Raw genomic sequence first — 19887 nt, 5'->3', positions numbered from 1 at the left:
GCTTTGGGTTGGCTTAAATTGAGGCCGAAAGAGAGTAAAATGATTGGTTTATCAGTTCTTAGGGAACGTAAATTACAACCAAATCTGGCCCAGCCTCACCGTTCGGATCATAAACTGGTGAAACTTTTTGTTTCGCATCTTCGCACGAGAGAGGGAACGCTGTCCACATTCGAGGGCACAGTTTAAAATGTCAACATTAAATTTCCTTTACCGGAACGGAATCCCACTGTGTAGCATCACGTCCAACTGTCCTACTTTCCAGCGATCGTTTATTAATCAAATCAGCCGCTTGATGCTCGTCGTGGTATTTAAATGGTGAAGCTTGCCTCCGACATGCCATTGTTCCCGCTATGGTCAAATGGTGTGGGCATAGGAAAAACACAAGCTAAAAAATTGCAATCGATATTCTATTGGACCTCCTTTAGAGCCAACCCCCGCTCCGTGCAGTTTAATGGCCACCCACCCAGCACCATACGAGGGGTTGCATATTTAACGGACGGATTGAAACACATTTTCGAACACAAAAACCATAAGCGACCTCGGTTACTGCGAAACGCGTTGGAGGACTTCTTTTGCGTAAAAGCGCGGTTGCCTTTTCAAATGGGTCGAGAAGAAATGTTGGATCATCCCCCTCGTCCGCCATACCTGTTCGTCGGGGGGTGTATGACCTGGGAGTCAGATGTGACCACATGACGTTCGTTCCGGACGCACGTCGATTACCGAAGGAAGGAAAAAGAAACCTACGTCAGAGTTGGATTTTCTTTTTCGTTCGAGTTTCTTCCCAGCTCCCTTTTTGTGGGATCAAGCACAGCGCAATGTGCTTGTAATTGACATGGAAGATGGGACCTATATTTAGCTACATCTCCGGCGTTCCCCCCTCCGACCCTTCGAACGTCGAGCAATGTAAACAAAACGCGGCGACTGCAAAGCGAGCGCGCGCGCACACTCACACACACCTTTAGGGGTTGATTAATTTTCCACCGTGATTTTCCTACCTTCATCAAAACTCACCCACGCACGCACCGACGGGAGGGAAAGGTCTTGGGAGGGCTAAGTTTTTATTCCCTTCGATCAAAATTCTCCTTCTCAGCAGAAAAAAGAAACAAACCCTCCTCACCCCAAGACAAGCGACGCGCGATTTTTCCACCGGCCGTTTTCCCGGGTTATTCTTAGACCGGGGCAAAACAGTGTGCGGCCGCCGCCACCGACTCCGGAGGTTGCTTCTGCTGTTGAGTGCGCGTGTGTAGGTTTGGCAAAGGCTTTCGCGCGCTTTGTTTACCGTACGATGTTTGGCGTAGGCGCGGGCGGAACTTATGTTTCGCCACCATTTTCAAATCGAAAATGATAAATTCATGCCGGCCTTCCGACTTCGAATCAGAGTCTCGTACTTGCTTTGCTGAACCGTTGTTTGGTCTTCTTTTCCTTTCGAAAATAATATCAAACGCGACGGAAGGTAAGCGGTGGACCGTGGGCCGCATCCGTTCGCGAAAGCGGGAATAGGAGGATGATCGTGAATGGACACCATTTACAATGTATTAAATTACAATTATACGACTTTATTGCCTTCCTTTCGGGGGGTGACGGGGGAGGGATTTCCGTATGACTCTGACTAGATCTCTTGATCCTCGGTCCCGCCTTCCCAAAGCCAGACGAAATGAAAAGTAAATAAACTCAGGATGACTAATCCGACCACAATTACCGTCGTCGTCGTCGCGGTGCGGGAGATTGCTCTCGTTCGCAGTGTGCGCTAAAATTAGTACGCATCCGTGCCATGAATGAATCACTCCGCCACGGCGGTTAACCCTGTGGCCACCCACGGAATCTGCCCCAATGGCCCATTGCACTTCGGAGTGCCAGTGTGTACATCAAAACAGATCGTTCGATCGGGCGTTGATTCTGTTATTCCACCCACGACTCCCACCTGATGCCTTTTTCCTTATTTTTCTTGGTTTGCTGAAAATCCAAAGATTTTGGCAAATTTAATACGAAAATCGTTTTGTAGAAAACTGTGCCATTTTCCTTGAATTGAACATTGTTAATCACAAGTAAACGATCGAGAAGCACATGCACCTTCGATGTGATCGTGATCGAGATGAAGCTTCGAACCCTCATCTTGGTCAAGAAAATCTCGCTCCAAACCGACCCCTCGCCAGGTGGGAGGGTTGGGGTGGAGGGAAGGTGAACAAGTTTCCACATTCCACTTGCCGTATCCGTATCGTTCAGCTCGGTTCACTTTTGCTTCTTCACGTCAGCTTGCCGGAGTGCCGGACCTCCCGATTCCGGCTGATTTTCTCGAGCCCCCCACCTCCCCCCGGGTCCGGTTTGGTCCACCATACCCCATAGCGTCCGATTGGCCGTGTTTGGTGGTGCAAGTTAAATTACCCCCGTGCGCCACTCCACTCCCCTGCCCCGCTAAAGCACACCCCGGGCACCCGGTTGACATCAATTGCCGTTTACGGTTTGCGGGAGGTTGTTCCGATTTTATTTTTCTCCAGGCTCCCCCACCGAACGTCAAGAACCGTGCCGCGGGGCGGATTGTCCGGTTCCGAATCCAGCCGGATCGGGGCCGAGATTTTGTGTGTGTGTAACTGTTTTGCTCCCGGGGACGGTGCGCAACTTTCTCATTACCAAAAGAATGAATGGAAGCGGAAGAAGGAAAGGCAATAAAAATACGAACTGACACTGACCCGGAATGCTGCTGCGACATCGGCACGGCCGGTTGGATAAAATAATTCGGGAAAAATAACTTCCGACGAAGGAAAGCTTGGGGGGGCCGTCTGCAAAGCGGACAGGGTGAAGATTTGGTTCGTCCAGAGAGCCATCCCGGAAAATATCGAGATGTCTCGAAATGGAACACAGCCAAAACCGAAGAGGATTTATGATGCATGTATGTGTCCTTCTTGCAATGCTACATTCCAGCATGCAAGCATGGATTTGGGAAGCGTTTAATGAATGTCGATGTTGGACTTGAACCTTTGCCAGCAGGCGTTCGTTCAGAGGCATCCTTGTTACACTGAAAATCCTTCGTTTCGATTTACAGTTATTGTTGGAAGTGATCCAAATATTTTATGTCACTTCTCCCAGTTTCTTTCTTTTCTTGAAGGATGAAACAACCGCTTAGAGTAAGTGGTATAGGAATAGCCTTATCAATGATAACAAGTTACAGGAGTAATTGTGATGGTGACAAATTGAGTTCCTCGTGGACTCATACGTTCAGTAAAAGCATGTTAAAGTTTATCCAGTTTCAGATTTTATCCACGGACTTTTATAACTCAGTTGAAACATTAGGTTCAATAATTTTTTTTTTTGAGCTAGACTATATATGATTTGAACGTAATAAATTATTCTTGAAACTTATAGTTACTGGGCAGTTTAACAAAGAATTATAAATAAGAATCTATCCTATCTTTAACTGATACAAAAACAAGGTGACACAATGCCCTATCTTCCGTGTCGAGAGCGTTCGAATGATTAACGTTTTATTTCGGCAGCAATGACGCAGTCGTGGCCACATTTTCCAACTACCATGTGTTTGCAACATGGTCCCCCACTACCATTGTTTATTTCAAAATGCAAGAACGTCATCACCAGCGTCTCGATTTACCGCTTGTTTCGAACTGCTTTTAACACCAATGTGTCCAAATGTTGTTTCTCGCCCACACGCAGAATTTCCGGCCAGTCCTGGTTGCAACTGCAGCAGCAAAAGTTGCGTGCACGCCGCGAACAGCAACGACGAGAACATTCGAATAGCTTTAGGTAAGGCTCGGTGTGTGTAAGGCTTTCCCGGTGGTGAAATGGTTGAAACCAATGGTTGTTTCGCCTTCCTTGCAGTTACAATTACGGCAGTCCGGCATTCCCCACCGGTGAGAATGTGTACAGTACGACGCACCGACGCAGCCAAACGCTGTCGCCGGTGCGCAACGAGCGCAACTACCACACGATAACCACCACCAGGACACACTCGGCCGAGCGGCCCTTCGTCGCCGTCCAGCGGGCTCACGAAAATGCCAAGCTTCAGACAATCGGGGTAAGTACGAACGAGGGGGGGAAAGAGAGAAAAACCGGAACAAAATTTGATGAAAATCGGGAAAAAAAAGCGTTGAGCACACACTTTAGGATGGAATGCAAACAATTGTAGAACTGTTGTGCCACTTGCGTGACATTGCATCCCCTTCGTCTAAGTTAGCTTGCGACGTAATGTTTTGACACTTCATTTTTCCACTTTCGGACATTCCGGCTTTCGAGCGAGATTGTGTTGATGATTTTGAACGATTGAATGACTATTAACTCATTGCGATTTGATTTTGTAACCAACTTGCACACGCACATCGAATCCAACCCAGAACGCACCGCTGTCCATTTTGAATGCTTCACCGCACGGTCACATTGCACAAGCACGAGCACAAAACCACCCCCCACCGTCGTCGCCATCGTCGGCCAACACGACGGTCTCGTCGCCATCACCGGCCCCGTCGGCCACTGCCACCATCACCACCACCACCAATCATCACCATCATGTGGTGGTGAATGGAGGCGCCAGTCCGGTCAACGGGCAAGCAGCTCCCTCGACGCCACAACCGCACCGACACACCAATGGCACCAACGGCACCAATGGAAGCCCCTATCAGCAGCAGCAACATCTTAACAACAGCACCCTCAACACCAGCAACGGACTGCTGTCCCTTGCCGACCAGGATCATTCGACTCCGAAACACGGACAGGTTCGATTGGTAGGTGGAAATCTGGCGTACTCTGAGGTCACTCGGCGCAAACCTTTTTTTGTGCGAGCTCAAGACACGCCAACCTGCTAGTGTCCGGTAGTTCTCTCTGCTTCCTTCCGCCGCTGTTAACAACGATATGGACGTCCCTTATCCTTACTCTGTCGTCCGGCTGGTCTCGGTGTTTCCCGGTGTTGTGTTCACCTCCGCTAGCTTCCTTCGTCGATGTTGCCTCTACGTCCCTTTGGCCGACGTGTCTTTCATCTGTTTATTCTAATTTTCATCTTATGTATTTCTTTTTAACACTTAACGTATTCTTCTCGTGTACAAATTACGCTTTTGCTTGAACTTTTTGAATGTTGTATTCCTGGCTATCTTCTCTATATGTACCTCTTATTATTTCATATTTTTTTGTTTTGTTTTATACACTTGTTTCCAATGTACTTTCTTTTATTTATCCTTATTCTCTCATCTAACATTGTAGAGTATAACTTTTGCCTAACCCACTGTTGTAGTGCTATAACTCTCGTGATTTATTTTGTTACTAACAGTAAAACGGAAACCCGTTTCACACTCATGATCACCCCTGCCAATGCCTTTTACGCCAACCAAAATCAGTTTGGTTTCATTGATTTTCATTTTTCGTTCGTTTCGCCACCACGTGTTTTTTGTGTTTTCTTTCTTTTCTTCTTTCTCTTTTTTTGTCCCCCTTTTTTTTGCAGGAGTCCGAACAGATAATCTTCAGTAACATAAACAGTCTAAATAATCTCGATAACTGCGAAAAGCTCAATAACCTGCTAAATGCAATAACCACCAGTGTGGCGGCGTCGGCGGTGGCGTCGCCGGAACCGGCCAACGGTTCCCCGTCGGCATGCATGAACCCTAACAGTGCCAACGCGGCCCCCAGTGTAACTACCAGCTCGACCTCCTCCACTACCTCCTCCTCCTCGTCGTCCTCCTCTTCCATGTCCACTAGCAATCATCGTAGCGCAGGCGTCATTAATCACACTCATCCCCTAATCGATTCGTACCATCAACCCGATCACTACAACCACCACCACCACCACCAACACCACCACCACACCCACGATCATCATGGCCAACGTCAGCATCGGGCTCGGAATGGCCACCACCAGCAAGAGCCGATGGAGCTTTCCTCCCCGGAAGGGAGTGTCGATGAGAAAGCCTCGAACGGAGACGGGCGCGGTGGGCTCGCACCGACGTCGGAGGCCATCAGCCAGGGCCAGCTGGCCCTCGATAAGCTGTTGGCTTCGTTGGCGCTCGAGAACGATGTAACCGAGGAACATCTGGCAAAAATAGACGCCGGACGATCGAATGGGTACCCGGTTGAGGAACCGGAGCACCATCCGTCCCGGGAGCTCTCCGACGTGCTGGCCAACCTGGCCGAGTACGATTTGAGCGAGCACCAGCGGTTAACTCTGACCAACGGCAATCTGTATCACTATCAGCAGCAGCAGCAACAACACCAGAGGTCCGTCGAACCGAATGGAAGCTCGCGATCATATCCGAACCCCTGCTCGGCCGAGTTGGCCAACGGGTACGGACAGGCCCGCAGTGTCAGCCGGAACAGTGGCGAAACGGCACCGCCACAGCAGCCGCCCAACCACCTTCATCAGCATCATCCACATCCACATCACACGCTACTAATGAACAATCATGTGCGACGTATCGCGTCCGAAACCGACAGTACCATCTCATCCATTTCGCCTAGCTTATCCGAACGCAGCAATGCGATCTCTTGGTGCGACCAGGTAACGTTTGAACGACCGTCGAGCCCCATGCTCTCGTACACCAATCCACTGTCCACCGTCCGATGGGCCGATGGCCCTTTGCTTGCCTTGTAGCATGCTTTCAATGTTCAATTACCACCCATATTTATTCATTTTTGTTTCTTCGAGTATCCATGTTGCCCATCAAACGCTAACTTAAAGTAACGTTTAACTCTATATACTGCACTACAAGATGGAATTAACAGACTGAGCACGATCCGTCAAACGGACATTTCTTCCGCCCGACGTTCGCGAAAGGCGAGGGTTTCGAAGGATCTCAAAGGAAACATGCACGTGAAGCTAATTTTTCCTTTTCGTTTCCCTTTCTTTCCATTTCCATTCTCTCTACGATCCAGGCACGGGAAGAATCATTCTCGTCGTACCGCTCGGAGACGGAACCGGACAGCTCACCGATCGGCGGTTCGCCGCGACCGGAAACGCCCGCCTTCCCGGTGACGCCACGCACGCCGTACGGACTGAGCAATGGTACCTCCAGTCCGGCGCTTCCACCCAAGAGTCCGACATCACAACGGTAGGTCGCCCGATGATGGGTCTAATATCCTTTCAAACACACCCCCTTCCCAACAGTCAAGACAACGCACACCGACCCGATTACACATACGATCTTTTTCCATACTCTCCTCCAGCAAATATAACTCCGCTTGGTCGCTACGAAGTCACAAATCGAGCGTCTCGACCTACGACGTGAGGTTAGAGTGCATTTTTAGTTTTCCATCTATTTTCACCTCCGCTCTGGAACATTGCAACAAGTAGTGGCCACTCGGCCCACGTTGAATGAAGTGTTGTTGTTGTTGTTGTTGTTGTTGTTGCTGTGTGCATCCCCGGGAGGGAAGCTATCCTGGAATGATTTAACACGAAGATTTGGGATAGAAGATGTTTGGTGGGTACGGGAAATCGAGGGCTAGTTTTTCGCGACAGACTCGAAGGTACAACTCGGTTTTCAAGCGTACCAACATCCTCGTGCATTAAAAAGGGGGATCTTCAGATTGTATTGGGAGACCGATCCTTACAGGGTTTCAATCTATAAAATGGAATGTTTCAATAGGTAGAGGGAACATTTCAAAAGCATAGAGGGTATTTTCAACCGCTAGGAAGAACATTGCAATCATATAGGGAAATGTGCATACCAAACGGAGAGCTTTGCAATTGGTTAGCGGAGCAAGTTATCAACCTCACAAAAGTCCTCGTTTGTTGTGATTTGTTTCTTTAATTTGATCCGCCACGGTACGTTTACGCAATAAAAGTAAATTAATTGCTATATATTGTTTATAGAAGTAAAAAAAAGTGGAAAAGGGGAACGTTTTTGTATTTTTGTTGGAAACAAAGCTGAATACGCTTTTCAAACGTATAATAACACGATAACTACATGATTGACTTTCAAAAACGATGAGCTTAGCGAAGTTGATAGCTTGCTCCCCTATTCGATTGCAAAGTTCCCCGGTGAGTTTGATTCCTCTTGCTATTTGTAACATTCCTCTGTATGGTTGCAAGGGTTCCCCGATGCGTCTGTAAACATCCCCTGTGTCGATGAATCTTTCCCTCTATCACTTGATATATTCCGTTATATATATAAAAAAATGTAAATCGTCATAAATTGACGATAATTTTCAAGTACAATTTACTAAACGGGTTCTTATCCATTCTTTTGTGGATCATTGTGTGCTGTAATGCTTGGTCGATGTTGTTGGTTGTAATCATGGTTATAAAGTAGGCTTTTAAAAACGCGCGCAATGATTCTTACTATGATTTGCTATAAATTCTCATCCTCAAGGATACATCCTTTAAAAGGATACTGAGTTCTTAATGTTTTAATTCTGAATCGCTTCAAGTGAACTTCTGCCAGCTGATCGATTCGATCGAAACCACACCCTTTTGTACAGTTTTTTCAAAGGTTTGCTTGCGCAGGGCTATTTCGGACGAAAGTAAATGCACGTACTAATCACCAATCGGAAATTAGTGGGTGGTACAGGAGGTTTTTATTGCCAACAAATGTGATCGATTTCACGGTTGGATAACTGCCAAGAAACCGGATTTAAGCCGTCCAATGAAAAGCACATTTGAGGAGGATCCTAGGATGCCACGATGTAACCACGATTGCTTTGTGAAAACTCATCCACTCAACACTAACAGATATACGCGCGCTTACCTTAAACCCCGCCTTCCCGTAGTTGGCCATGCATCCGAACGATCGATGGCTGCACGAATAATAACCGACGCTTTCCTAACCTCTTCAATTCCTCTCGACGACGTCCACCGCCACGGGGTGTCCACCCTCTTGTAACATATCCCAGCAGGAAGCACGTCCTGTTCAAACACCTCGAAAAGCTTGCCCTGGCCAAAGCGACCCTGTTTCAGTGCGTCGCGCCGGTTCTCGAGAAGCGAGCGCACGGTTGTACGTTTGCCTATGAGTGAGTAGTCGTAGTTTGTCTCGCTGTGATCGCAGAGTTTGCCGATCCGATCCCGGAAGGTTTGATGTAATACTAACCGTTGGAACTACTAACATCCCACGGAGTGGTTCGCACGCGTACGGCTAACCTGGAACTGACTGTCTCGACGTGTTCGTGTTTGTGTTTGTTTTGTCCATAATGGAAGGTCCTTAGAGAGGTTGTTGTTGTTGGCATGGTCAAAGACGGAAAAGAAAGTCACACCAAACCGTCATTAGTCTTCCAAAGTGAACTAATTCGAATGTTCTTCTCCCATCCGGTGCAACATCCACCGCTTACAGCAAGGACCTGTTCAGTGGCAACCAGCAGCGAACGCAGGAGCTCATCAACCAGAACGAGGCCCTCTCGTGCTACACGTCGCGCCGCAACTCGACCACCTCGAACGCGAACAGCGAACCCCAGGAGGTGGCGCCGCAGTTCGTCAAGTTTGCGCGTGACTCCTCCAAGTACTGGTACAAGCCGAACATCAGCCGCGAGGACGCGATCGCCCTGCTGCGCAATGCGGCCCCGGGCACGTTCATCGTGCGCGACTCGACCACGTTCGCCAACGCGTACGGGCTGGTGGTGAAGGTGAACCAGCCGCCCCCGGGCGTCCAGTACAGCGGCCCGAACGGCGAGGAGCTGGTGCGCCACTTCCTGGTCGAGCCGACGATCCGGGGCGTGCGGCTGAAGGGCTGCGTCAACGAGCCCGTCTTCACGTCGCTGTCCGCGCTCGTCTATCAGCACTCGATCACCCCGTTGGCGCTACCCTGCCGGTTGCTAATCCCCGATATGGTGAGTAGCGTCCCAGGTGGCAACTAGGAAAACCTGCGCCCCCAAATTTCCCTCTCGGTAAAAATGTTCGCAAATATTCATGTTCGAGAAGTAATGGAAATATCTGAGATAGGCTAGAAAACATTGAAGCCATCACTTTCAATTAGCATTTAGTTTGTAAACCTTATGAATTCAAAATTTAGTAAATTAGCCTACAAATTCCATAAGTTAGATAAATAATCTTAACTCTATATATTTTGAAGCAGTCGGATTATTAAATTCATAAGTTTAGTATCCTTTAAGCTGTTTCAATTATAACTTGCATAAAATATCTCGCTAGGAGTTAAACCATTTTTCCTTCACATAAGATGGGAAAAGTATTTGTTCTAGATTTGTTTGAGCAGTTTGGTTGGTTTGCTAATTTTTAAAAACGGTTTAAGTTCGCGAATGTTGCGCAAAAGAAAAGGGAAATGTATTTGTTTTAAAATATTTTACTGTCTTTTGAGGGCTTAATCAAAAGAATTCCAAATAGCGACATATCAAAAGCAAGAACAGAATGAGTTCATTATTAAGATCGTACATTTAGGTGTTTGTCCGTTACGAAGTCGGACGCAGTTAATCCTAGTATTTCCTCGGGGTAGTCAGTATACTAAGTTTACTAAATCGGTTACCTAAAAAATGCGTCAAGCCTTATGGATCAAAACGTTTCTCTTTCGACTTCTTTTCTAATGTGAATTTAATTTTCCTCCCTCCATTCAGGACCTGCAACAAATGGAGCACCAGACACCGGCACAGCAGCAACTGCTCCAGCAGGGAGCGGCCTGTAACGTGCTGTACTTGTTCACCTGCGACACCGAGTCACTCACGGGTAAGCAACAGGGTGCCGCGTCTTTCCCTATCCTCCGATCGTACTGACCGATGCCTTGCTTTCTTTATGCCAGGCCCGCAAGCAATAAGGAAAGCCGTTAGCTTACTGATGGCGAAAAAACCGCTTCCCAAACCGACACAAGTGCACTTCAAGGCATCGCTGCAGGGAATCACGCTGACCGATAACACGCGGCAGCTTTTCTTCCGGTAAGTTACGGCCCCCAACGTGGAGTAATGAGTATGGTCTTAAACGTTCTTTTTCCACCCCAACAGGAGACACTACCCGTCGAACAACGTGTCGTTCTGTGCCCTCGATCCGGACGATCGTCGGTGGAGCATCCAGTTGACCGCGGGAGATATACCCGCTTCCAAGTAAGACTTTCGCGTGTCCACCCCCAACAAGCGCAAAACGAAATCAAACTCACTCATTTCCTTCACTTTCCCAGGCGGATGTTTGCGTTCGTGGCGAAACGATCACCCTCGTCGGCGGACAACCAGTGCCACGTGTTCTGCGAGCTCGAACCGACGCAGCCGGCCGCAGCGATCATTCAGTTCGCGAACAAGGTCCTCGGTGGCCCGGGCGGTATCGGCCAGCAGCCCGCAGTTACCAGAGCCATCTAAGGGACGACCGTGGCATCAAATGCTGCGCTCCCTGGGAAGGAAAAAAATATATTGATTTTCGTTTGTTTTGCGTCACCGCAATTAACCCGACCTTGGCTCGGACGGTTCCCGACGGCTGGGAATGAACTCAGAAGAGAAAAAAAAACACACAAAAAAACTACTAACCAGAATAGGCCTCACAGTTGCGGGATAAACCCCCGTCCGACTGTTGTGGCCATTATCCAGACGACCAACGAACGCCAGTCAAAAGTCAGTCGAGTGCGAGTTTGGATGTAAAAAAAAAACAAAAATCGGAACCGACATGAAAGAAAGTAAACTAAACACTCCCCTTTCAGTGGTGGGGCATGCAATCCAGGCACACCTTCTCACGACGTTAAAGCATAACACTTACTAAACATTACAAAAAAAAAATGATAAAATACACAGCATATAAAGCGAACAAAACAAGGCAGCAAATGTTTTAACACACAAAAAAAAAGATTGTTGTGCATGTGTGAAAAAGAATACTAAAACACACAGAATACTTAATCCGTAGAATCGGCTAGTAGAAGAGGGAGCATAAAAGGAGGACACATATAGGGAGGACAAGCATACGCGCACACCGAATTGTCGCCTGCCACATCGCGCCAAACTACCATTTTAATGTGTAATCGTGTAATTATTACAAATATTATAATTATGAGTACTATTATTATTTTTATTACGATTATTTAGCATAACCTAGAGCAACGTAATAACCCCATCCGTAGGATTTGTTGTGCATGTGTTGTAGCAATTGATTCATTAGTCAACCGACAACTTCCTTCGTCGTGTCAAGGGGAGTCTGTCGCTAACGATCACTTTCGGCGATTGTTGTACTCAAGAAAAGAAAAAAAAAACATACAATCACACACACACACACGAATACACATAGAAACTGGTATTTCCATTTCATCCCAGCTTCATTTTCGAGTCCGGCCGGCTAAATCCGGGCGAAGGATTGGACGATGGACCACGTCCGTTTTGCGACAAATTTGTCCCGGGAGTAGATCCGAAAATTTGAACAAAAAAGAGGAAACAGAAAAGCACGCACAAAACATGGAAATAATTAGTGTATCTTTTTTTTTCTCTCTTAGTCGTATTGTTTGCGTCGTACTTGCGTTATACTTTGTGTTTATATAGTTTATATACACTGTCCGCTTGCCCGCCCGCGCTTGCTGCATGGTGGCATCCCGGAGTCGAAACATTGTGCATTATTTAACTAGTTTCACCTTAATACACATTGACTTTAAAATTACACCAGAACAAAAAAAAACATTGAACGAATTTTCGAAGGGTAGCGGGGTGAAAAGAGGAGTCATTTTCCGACCAGGATCATTTCCAAACCGCACATCCGAAACACTCCATCAGCTTAACGGACGGGGGGGGGTAGAAGCGTTTAGGTATATATGTGTACTAATTCTTTCCTTCCGCAAGCGTTTTTCGATTAAATAGACAATGCCAGCACAGACGATTAACAACAAAACCATAATCCATAATCGATACGAGCGTTATCATTATATCTTGCACGATCACTGGCTTTCTTTCTACCTTTCAACCCGAGCACCGAAGTGGGAAGAAAAGTTCTCTCCTTACCATCTTCGTCGTCTTCTCTTATCGCTATCTTCGATCTTGCTTTATTGCACACATTCCTTCTCTTTCTGTTGACCATTTTTATCGTTTGGTAAATTGTTTCACATCTGTTGCATTTTTTCCTCCGTTCAACAAGTTGTCGTCTGTGCATTCAATTTTACCGCTTTTTGCACACGAAACGAAAACCACGTTGCTCGGGTATGAAGCTACTAACTGCTCATTAACATGCCTTCAAAGTGAAATTGATCCACCCACCATATCGGATCGGTTTTGCTTCCACGAGAAAAATGTGCTATCATACTGCATTAAAGTGCATTAGCTTGAAAAAGATTTCATTTTGTCAAAACCATTTCGTTACGATAATTTTTTTTTTTCGCTTTGCGTGCTTCGCTGGCAAAGGTAGAAAAAAGAAAGGCAAAGAATCGTTACACGAATGTTCGATATATATAACGCACAATCGATGGGCGTAGCTGAGATTTAAAAAAATCAAACGAACGACTAAGTGCACTTCCTGGTGCACCATCGTTGCACCACGGGAGTGCACTTAATGATGCACACACACACGCACACAAAGCTGTCAGGGAAGCCTTTGAGAATTGTGTCGGAATGGGAATACGAGCGAAGCTGCTCGGTGTGGAGCTTCGAGCTGGGAATTCAAATCTCTGCAGATAGAATAACACAATTCTAGAACAACCTTCGTGCCTGTTGGAAGTATATACCAGGGTCGTATGTTGTCGGGTTTTTTGTTTGTATCATCCAGGATAAAGGGCAGCAACGAAACAACCAACCAAACGTGAAGCAATAACCATTATAACTAATAATGTATTCATTAAAGAAGAAACAAAAGGAAAACACTCATAACCTCAACTCAAATTCGAATGTAACTAAAATAGATATCACACCAAATGCAGTTATCGGTTTACAAAAAAAATAAAAACAACCGAACAAAGTTTGAAAATGGTTTCTGAAGGAGTTTCAACAAAGCAGTTATAAACAGGCATACGCAACAGAAGCATTACATATTCAAAATAAAACAATCGATCGTTACTGACGACACCTATAAACAAGGATATCAAGTCATTTTGCAAAAAAAACAAGAGAGAATAAAACACAGCAATCGTTGAAAACCATTTTTGCATCAAACAAGGAAAAAGTTCATTCGGTACCGTAACGCGAAACCGTTTAAGGATCGGACAACACAATACGATGCCATCGATGGGGGATGAGTTAAGTTAAGCGTTTCATACAGTTATTATAACCCATTTCCCGAGCAAATTTGTAACACATTTAGTATACATGCATGGTTCGACACGTGTAAATAGTGGCAGTCAGTTTCGTGAAATCATAATAAACCACACCTCTAAACAATTAATTTTTTTGCGCGTTTTTCTTTGTTTGCTATTCGAAAACATCCATATCAACCACCAGATTTTATCTAACTGAACTGATAATCAACAGTAGGATTAAATGAAACACGACACAGAGCTGGTGAAATACATTGTAAATAACATTTTTCAACTGCTTTATTGGTTGCATCACGACGCTGATGATTCCCATGGGTTAAGTTTCCTTTGGCCAAATCGTCAAATGGACTTGCTGTTCCCGAGTGGCGACGAATTGGTTTAAAATCTCTTCTGTCTTCGTTACGTAATTCCACTAAACGGTGGCTTAGTTACTAAAGTTTTTTTGTTACTCTACACCATACCACTGTTTTTTTTCAGTTCCTAGTTACATTACTACGAATATACACTCTTCCATCGCGCTCGACAACCGGAGCCCATTTTCCGTCGTCGGTTGCGTTACGATAAACATGTTTTTTTTTTCTCTTCGCCTTTTTGTACAAGAGTGGGTGGTCAGTGGTAAAAAACACGGGGAATGAAAACTGAAGCTAAACATGCGCCCCGTAGAGGAAGGGGGGTTGTTGTTTGTGTACACACTTCCAATGGAAAATTAAAGCTAGTTCGGCACAAAATTTACGACGGCCGCGCGGAGAGTTTTCCGACAACAGCGGAAAGAGTATGATGATGGTGAGTGAGTGACTATATTGAGCTAGTTGGCTAGTTAAAAAAAATCATAACAATGCACCCCTAAACCGGTACTCGTACTGGACACGGGGTAGGAAAAGGGGGGACGTTTTTCAAAACATATCTAAACTTTCGTACATTCATCCATGGCAACAGAAACCCGGCTACACTGACGACACGTGGCTTAAGTATGCGCTTTCACCGGTTTTATCGCCTTCGGTCGCGCTCCCGGTCGCGGGAACGATCACGTTCGTGCTTGGAGGAGCGATGCCTACTGCTGCCGTCACTATGGCGACCGGAAGAGCTGTACTTGTCGTGCTTGCCATTGCCCCGCCCCCGGTCGTCCTTTTCGCTACGCCGATAATCGTCGCGATCGTAGCCACCTCCTCCTCCTCCTTTGCCACCATCCGAACGGATACGATCCCGATCGCGATCACGATCCCTTTGGCGATCGCGCTGCTCCAGCATCATCGAGGACGTGTTGCTGCTGCTGATTCCTTTCGTACGCTCACGATCACGATCGGAGCCGTTCATGTAACGATTGTCGCTGGTGGTTCGCTCGTCCCGTCCCGAGCGCCGATCGTACCGTTTCTCGCTGGAAAAGAAAGAAAAACATAATACAGTTCCGATCCGATGAGGTTCTTTAAAAAAGTTATTTGATGTTCTTTGGGGCCGTTTAACGTCAATTTCATCATGTTTTGCAGTTATTTCGTCATTTTCAAGATCAGCTTTCGTTCATATGAATCTTTCACCAAAGATTCATTCGAATCTTTAAACATTGACGAATCGGAAGGGATAGGAGTTTCCAACTAATCCTTCGTGATCTGAATCGGAATTACACATAACTCTACAAAACATCGTATTCCGCTAATGTTTTCCGATGCAGGACATATTTACATTGACTTCTAGCCCTGAAACAACGCTTTCGCACCTTTATTGGGAACTTGACGAGGGAACTAAACAACCACGGAATGTAATTGCTTTGCTGTTTAGTCTAGGAAGGTTTACATTAAATGATAACGTTGCTCTTGATGATGATAAAAAAAAGCAGTGGAAATCAGCCCAAAAGAAGGATAAATTGGAAAAAAGCCTTTACGAACCTCTTCTTGTACTTTTGCGGCGAATCAATTGGCGAAGGTGAGCGGGACGAGTAGTGGCGGGAGGATTTCTTCTTCGCCGACGAGGACGTCTTCGAGGGCGTCCTCGAGCGATGGCGAGTCTTTTTCGAGGTGCGTTTCGTGCCACCGCCCTTCTCGTAGTACGGCGAGTGAGCCGATCGGGAGCGTGATCGAGAGCGCGAAACGACACTTCGGGAGCGCGTTTTCGATCTCGAGCGGGACGTTCGGGAGCGGGATCGCGAGTGGGACCTCGAGCGAGACTGCGAGCGGGACATGGACCGAGGCGAGCGTGATTTGGAGCGCGAGCGCGACCGGGAGTTGGAGCGCGAGCGCGAGTTCCGCTTCCCGTCGAGTTTCGCCGTTGAGTCGGACTCGTTGTTGTTCATGCCGGCGTTACTGCTGTTATTGTTGTTGCTATTGTTGTGGCTAGGATTGTTGTTACCTCCACTGTTGGTGCTGCCGGTGTTGTAGTTGTTGCCGCTGCCGCTGTTGTTCGACGTCGCGTTCGTCGTGCCGGACGGATTCACCGGCGGTGGGAGGGCCCGCTGGATGAAGCCACCCCACGCGTTGTGCGATCCGTTGTTGCGATCGACGGTGATGACGGTCGGCGGGGTGGCGTTCGCCTCGGGGCGATCCTTCTTCCGCTGCTCCTGGTACTTCTTCTTGAGCGTCTCGACGGCCGCCTCCAGCTGCTCGGCGTTCGGTTTGCCCCGCTTGTAAAGGGCCATGATGCGGTAGCAGACGTCCAGCATGTCATCCTCGCTGACGCGAAATATCACGAACCACGGTGGGCTGCTCGGGAGCGGAATGTTGTGCTTGCGCGCGGTCAGGTAGATGCAGGCGCACGCGATCGTTTCCGGGTGGTAGCGCACGAACACGTCCGTCCGGAAGGAGTCGTTCATGAAGTTCCACGCCATCTGCATCATGTTCTGGTGCATCTCCAGCTCGAGGTACTTCAGGTACATCACGATCAGCTTATGCGGGTGCTTCACGTGCACGCAGAACCCGAGCTCCTTCAGGACACGCCGCTCCGCCTTGATGACCTGCGACTTGAGGTTGATGTAGTGCTGATCCAGAACCATCGGTATCATGGGCCTAGGTTTTTTTTGTTATGTGTGAGAAAATGTGAGCGAAAGACAGCGTCGAAGAAAAGAAGAGAAACGGAAGGAAGGAAACAGCACGCACGAGGGCGTTTTTTAAACTCACTGTTGTGGACGTGATGGCTTGTTAAAACTAGTTACAGGGTGGGAAACGGGTTGGAACGGGTATCTGAATGCAACTTTGGAATCGCTCTATAGAAGAAATGTGTTCCAAAAATCTTTTTGAACAAAACAAAATGAAACAAAACAAAAACAAAACTCCCTTCATCTTGTGCCGGGTGCGTAGTAGGCAACGATTTGCGGTTTAAAGAAGGGACTCGTACTTAATGCATCCAAGTAGGTTCGTATGGTTTTTGGTGAAAGTTAGAATTTGCATTTTCATTTTTCTTGACAAATTAGTACGTTAAGTACCTTTTACAGTGTGCTAGTTTTAGCTGTTCATTGATGCACAAAGCAAACGTTATGGTTCTTTTCCATACAACTTACCATACACACATCTACTTACACAGACTTCTTTGCCCACGTCAAAATCATTCTAAAATTATAGCTAAAAAGATAGATGAACATTTAAAATTAAACCCCATGCGAGGAGGGGGTGCCACTTTTCGTTCCCGTGTTGGCAGTTGCAATGTTCCAAACCAGGTAGGCAGACCGGCGTCTCCGAACGGCTAGGACTCTACTTACCCGAAGCAGCAGGAGGCTGAAAATACCGATCAAATGCTTTGGCCAACCCATTTCTCACACACTCTGGTAGGCTAGGCTAGAGCTGGTGCGTTCGCCCGGGGCTGTCTTGAGGAGGCAAGGTGTAATGGCAAGAAAACATAAAGAAAAAAAGAGAACATCGATTTGCACATTGGGGAAAGAGAGAAATATGTAGATAGTAGAAACACAAACAAGAATAGTGCCACAGACACGACGGTGGTACGGTCATGCTGTCTCGGGGGGTCCCCCGTATGGCGCTGTCCAAGGCTCAACACCGAGGCACCACGCACCCGGGGGAGGCCCGCCTCCTGTGTGCTCCGGTGTTAGTTTCGTTTCCCAGTACAGACACTATTCCCCCGTTTTTTCTTCGTTCTTGTTTTCTATGCGGCACTTCCTTTGCAGCTCAGTCAACAGCGCAGCGCTGGCGTACCGGGATGGATGGATGGATGGATGGTTGTTCCCAGAATGCATGTATCGATATTTCCAGTCCTGCTGCTGTCCTCCCGCCGGTCGGTGTTGGTTGGCAGCCATGTGTTTTTTTCCACTGGGTGGGAGGCTTTGAGGTCCACCGTCCGATTCGGGGCAGCATTCACGATTCAGTTCGTTTACGCTCGTCTCGAAGGACCCGGTTGTGGATGTGTGTGGATGGTTGGTTGCATGGACGGCCCTCCGCGGGTGCCTGTCGTGTCCGCCCTGCTCTTCTTCCGGAGACGAAGATGACACACTCTAAGACTAACCTTTTGCGCCGGATCATTTTGTGATCCGCTCGGCCACTTGCATTGGCGGCGGCAGCAGCAGCAGGGCCGTGCACGCGCGGACCGGAGAGACGGACGGAGATTTGTTTGGATCGATTTTGTTTTGTTCAGTTTTTACACCATTTCTTAATGCTTCTTTTAGCTCATAGCTTTGAGAAGGGGATAGAGTTTTGTGTAAGATTGAGCGTCTTACCTACAAAACTATAAGTGAAATAAGTTAATAGAAGTCGCTTAACCGCACGAGCCAGCAGCATATTTGGCGTATGTTGCTTGCAGGACGGAGAGATCGAATGGGAGTGCGAGTCTAACTGGCCTGCGCGATACTTACTTTTGGCTCCGCACTTGTTTGATGTGGTGAAAGACGTTGATTACGTCCCGTATCCTACGCGGAGCCTCTTCAATCTTGGACGCCAGGCAGATGCAACTCATCGCCGTCGCTTCCATGCTGTGTCGCACAAAGGACTTTGAGTAGAAGAACCGCTGGAACAGCACCTGCCCAGTGGCCATTGCAACCTGAATGAGGGTAAAAATAGATGTCAACATTGTGCCTCAAGATTGCAACATCCGACGAAACAGCATCACAGTGCCCTGTGTTTTGGAACAGGTGTTCTAAGCTCACTTTCGACCATTTAGGTTTGCAAATTTGTTTTGCTTTTCATAAACACCAAGCAAACAAACTTAATTACTCATCACACAAACTGGGCGACACACATGCACGCACAAACACGCCCAAGATGGCGTCGCAAGGAAGTTAGGAAGTGCTTACCTGCGGCAACTTTAAAAGGATTCCGGCTGTTTGAATCAGCTCGCATCCTAGGATCCGCAGGTCCGTTTCCGTTTCCCGATCGAGGCCATCGCTTTGCGACGGCGTTTGGTCGAGCTTCGCTTCCGGAAGTAGGCAGTTTTCGAGCGTCAGCACAATCTTTCCGTACGGACGCTGCAGAGGCAGAGTCACGGACGTCGTCGTTTTGTTGCTGGCCGTTTCGGTAATCGTTTTGCTCACACTCATTGTTTTCCGAACGGGGCGATCCAACGGGAACAACAGAAAACGCGAAACGTGAACAGAAAAACTACCTAAATCGAGCTCGCGAAAGAAAATCGCACGCCAGTTTGATCACACTTTTCAAGGGCTTTTAATAGTAGTGTTGGCAGAATGAGGAGTCGGAAGATTCGCTCCGTTGACGGATTCGAAAGGATTGGATCCTAGTTGACTGATTCGAATCTATTTTAACTCGTTTGAGATTTGAATCTGTTAAAGATAAATCCGAATGTTTAAATAATCTGACAATAAAATAACGCAAATCTCCTTTTCTTACCTAAATCAGCTAATGAAATCAACAACGTTTGGCAATTTGTATGATGT

General features: G+C 47.2%; 2 protein-coding genes across 2 annotated transcripts in view; one reads left to right on the top strand and one right to left on the bottom strand.

The window, feature by feature from the left end:
• The window catches only part of LOC131287273 (tensin-1), a 111832-nt gene extending 100592 nt beyond the window's left edge, over positions 1 to 11240 (top strand). The window contains exons 13-23 of the mRNA XM_058316308.1: positions 3667 to 3756; positions 3832 to 4027; positions 4344 to 4730; positions 5441 to 6490; positions 6865 to 7040; positions 8821 to 8937; positions 9255 to 9747; positions 10486 to 10594; positions 10668 to 10800; positions 10867 to 10965; positions 11040 to 11240. Coding sequence (XP_058172291.1) covers positions 3667 to 3756; positions 3832 to 4027; positions 4344 to 4730; positions 5441 to 6490; positions 6865 to 7040; positions 8821 to 8937; positions 9255 to 9747; positions 10486 to 10594; positions 10668 to 10800; positions 10867 to 10965; positions 11040 to 11214 — 3025 coding nt within the window. The 3' untranslated portion in view covers positions 11215 to 11240. The remainder of the gene's footprint in view (positions 1 to 3666; positions 3757 to 3831; positions 4028 to 4343; positions 4731 to 5440; positions 6491 to 6864; positions 7041 to 8820; positions 8938 to 9254; positions 9748 to 10485; positions 10595 to 10667; positions 10801 to 10866; positions 10966 to 11039) is intronic.
• Positions 11241 to 15026: 3786 nt separating this feature from the next.
• LOC131286601 (cyclin-L2-like) lies at positions 15027 to 19642 on the bottom strand. The gene is made up of 4 exons (XM_058315579.1): positions 19291 to 19642; positions 18853 to 19037; positions 15950 to 17062; positions 15027 to 15444 (listed from the first exon to the last, which is right to left on the bottom strand). Exons 1-4 carry the CDS (start codon positions 19531 to 19533, stop codon positions 15057 to 15059), a joined length of 1929 nt encoding a protein of 642 aa, XP_058171562.1. The 5' UTR covers positions 19534 to 19642; the 3' UTR covers positions 15027 to 15056.
• Positions 19643 to 19887: the final 245 nt, after the last annotated feature.

Source organism: Anopheles ziemanni, chromosome 3, assembly GCF_943734765.1.
Source record: "Anopheles ziemanni chromosome 3, idAnoZiCoDA_A2_x.2, whole genome shotgun sequence".
NCBI lineage: Eukaryota > Metazoa > Arthropoda > Insecta > Diptera > Culicidae > Anopheles > Anopheles ziemanni.
This window is presented reverse-complemented; position numbering and strand designations above follow the sequence as displayed.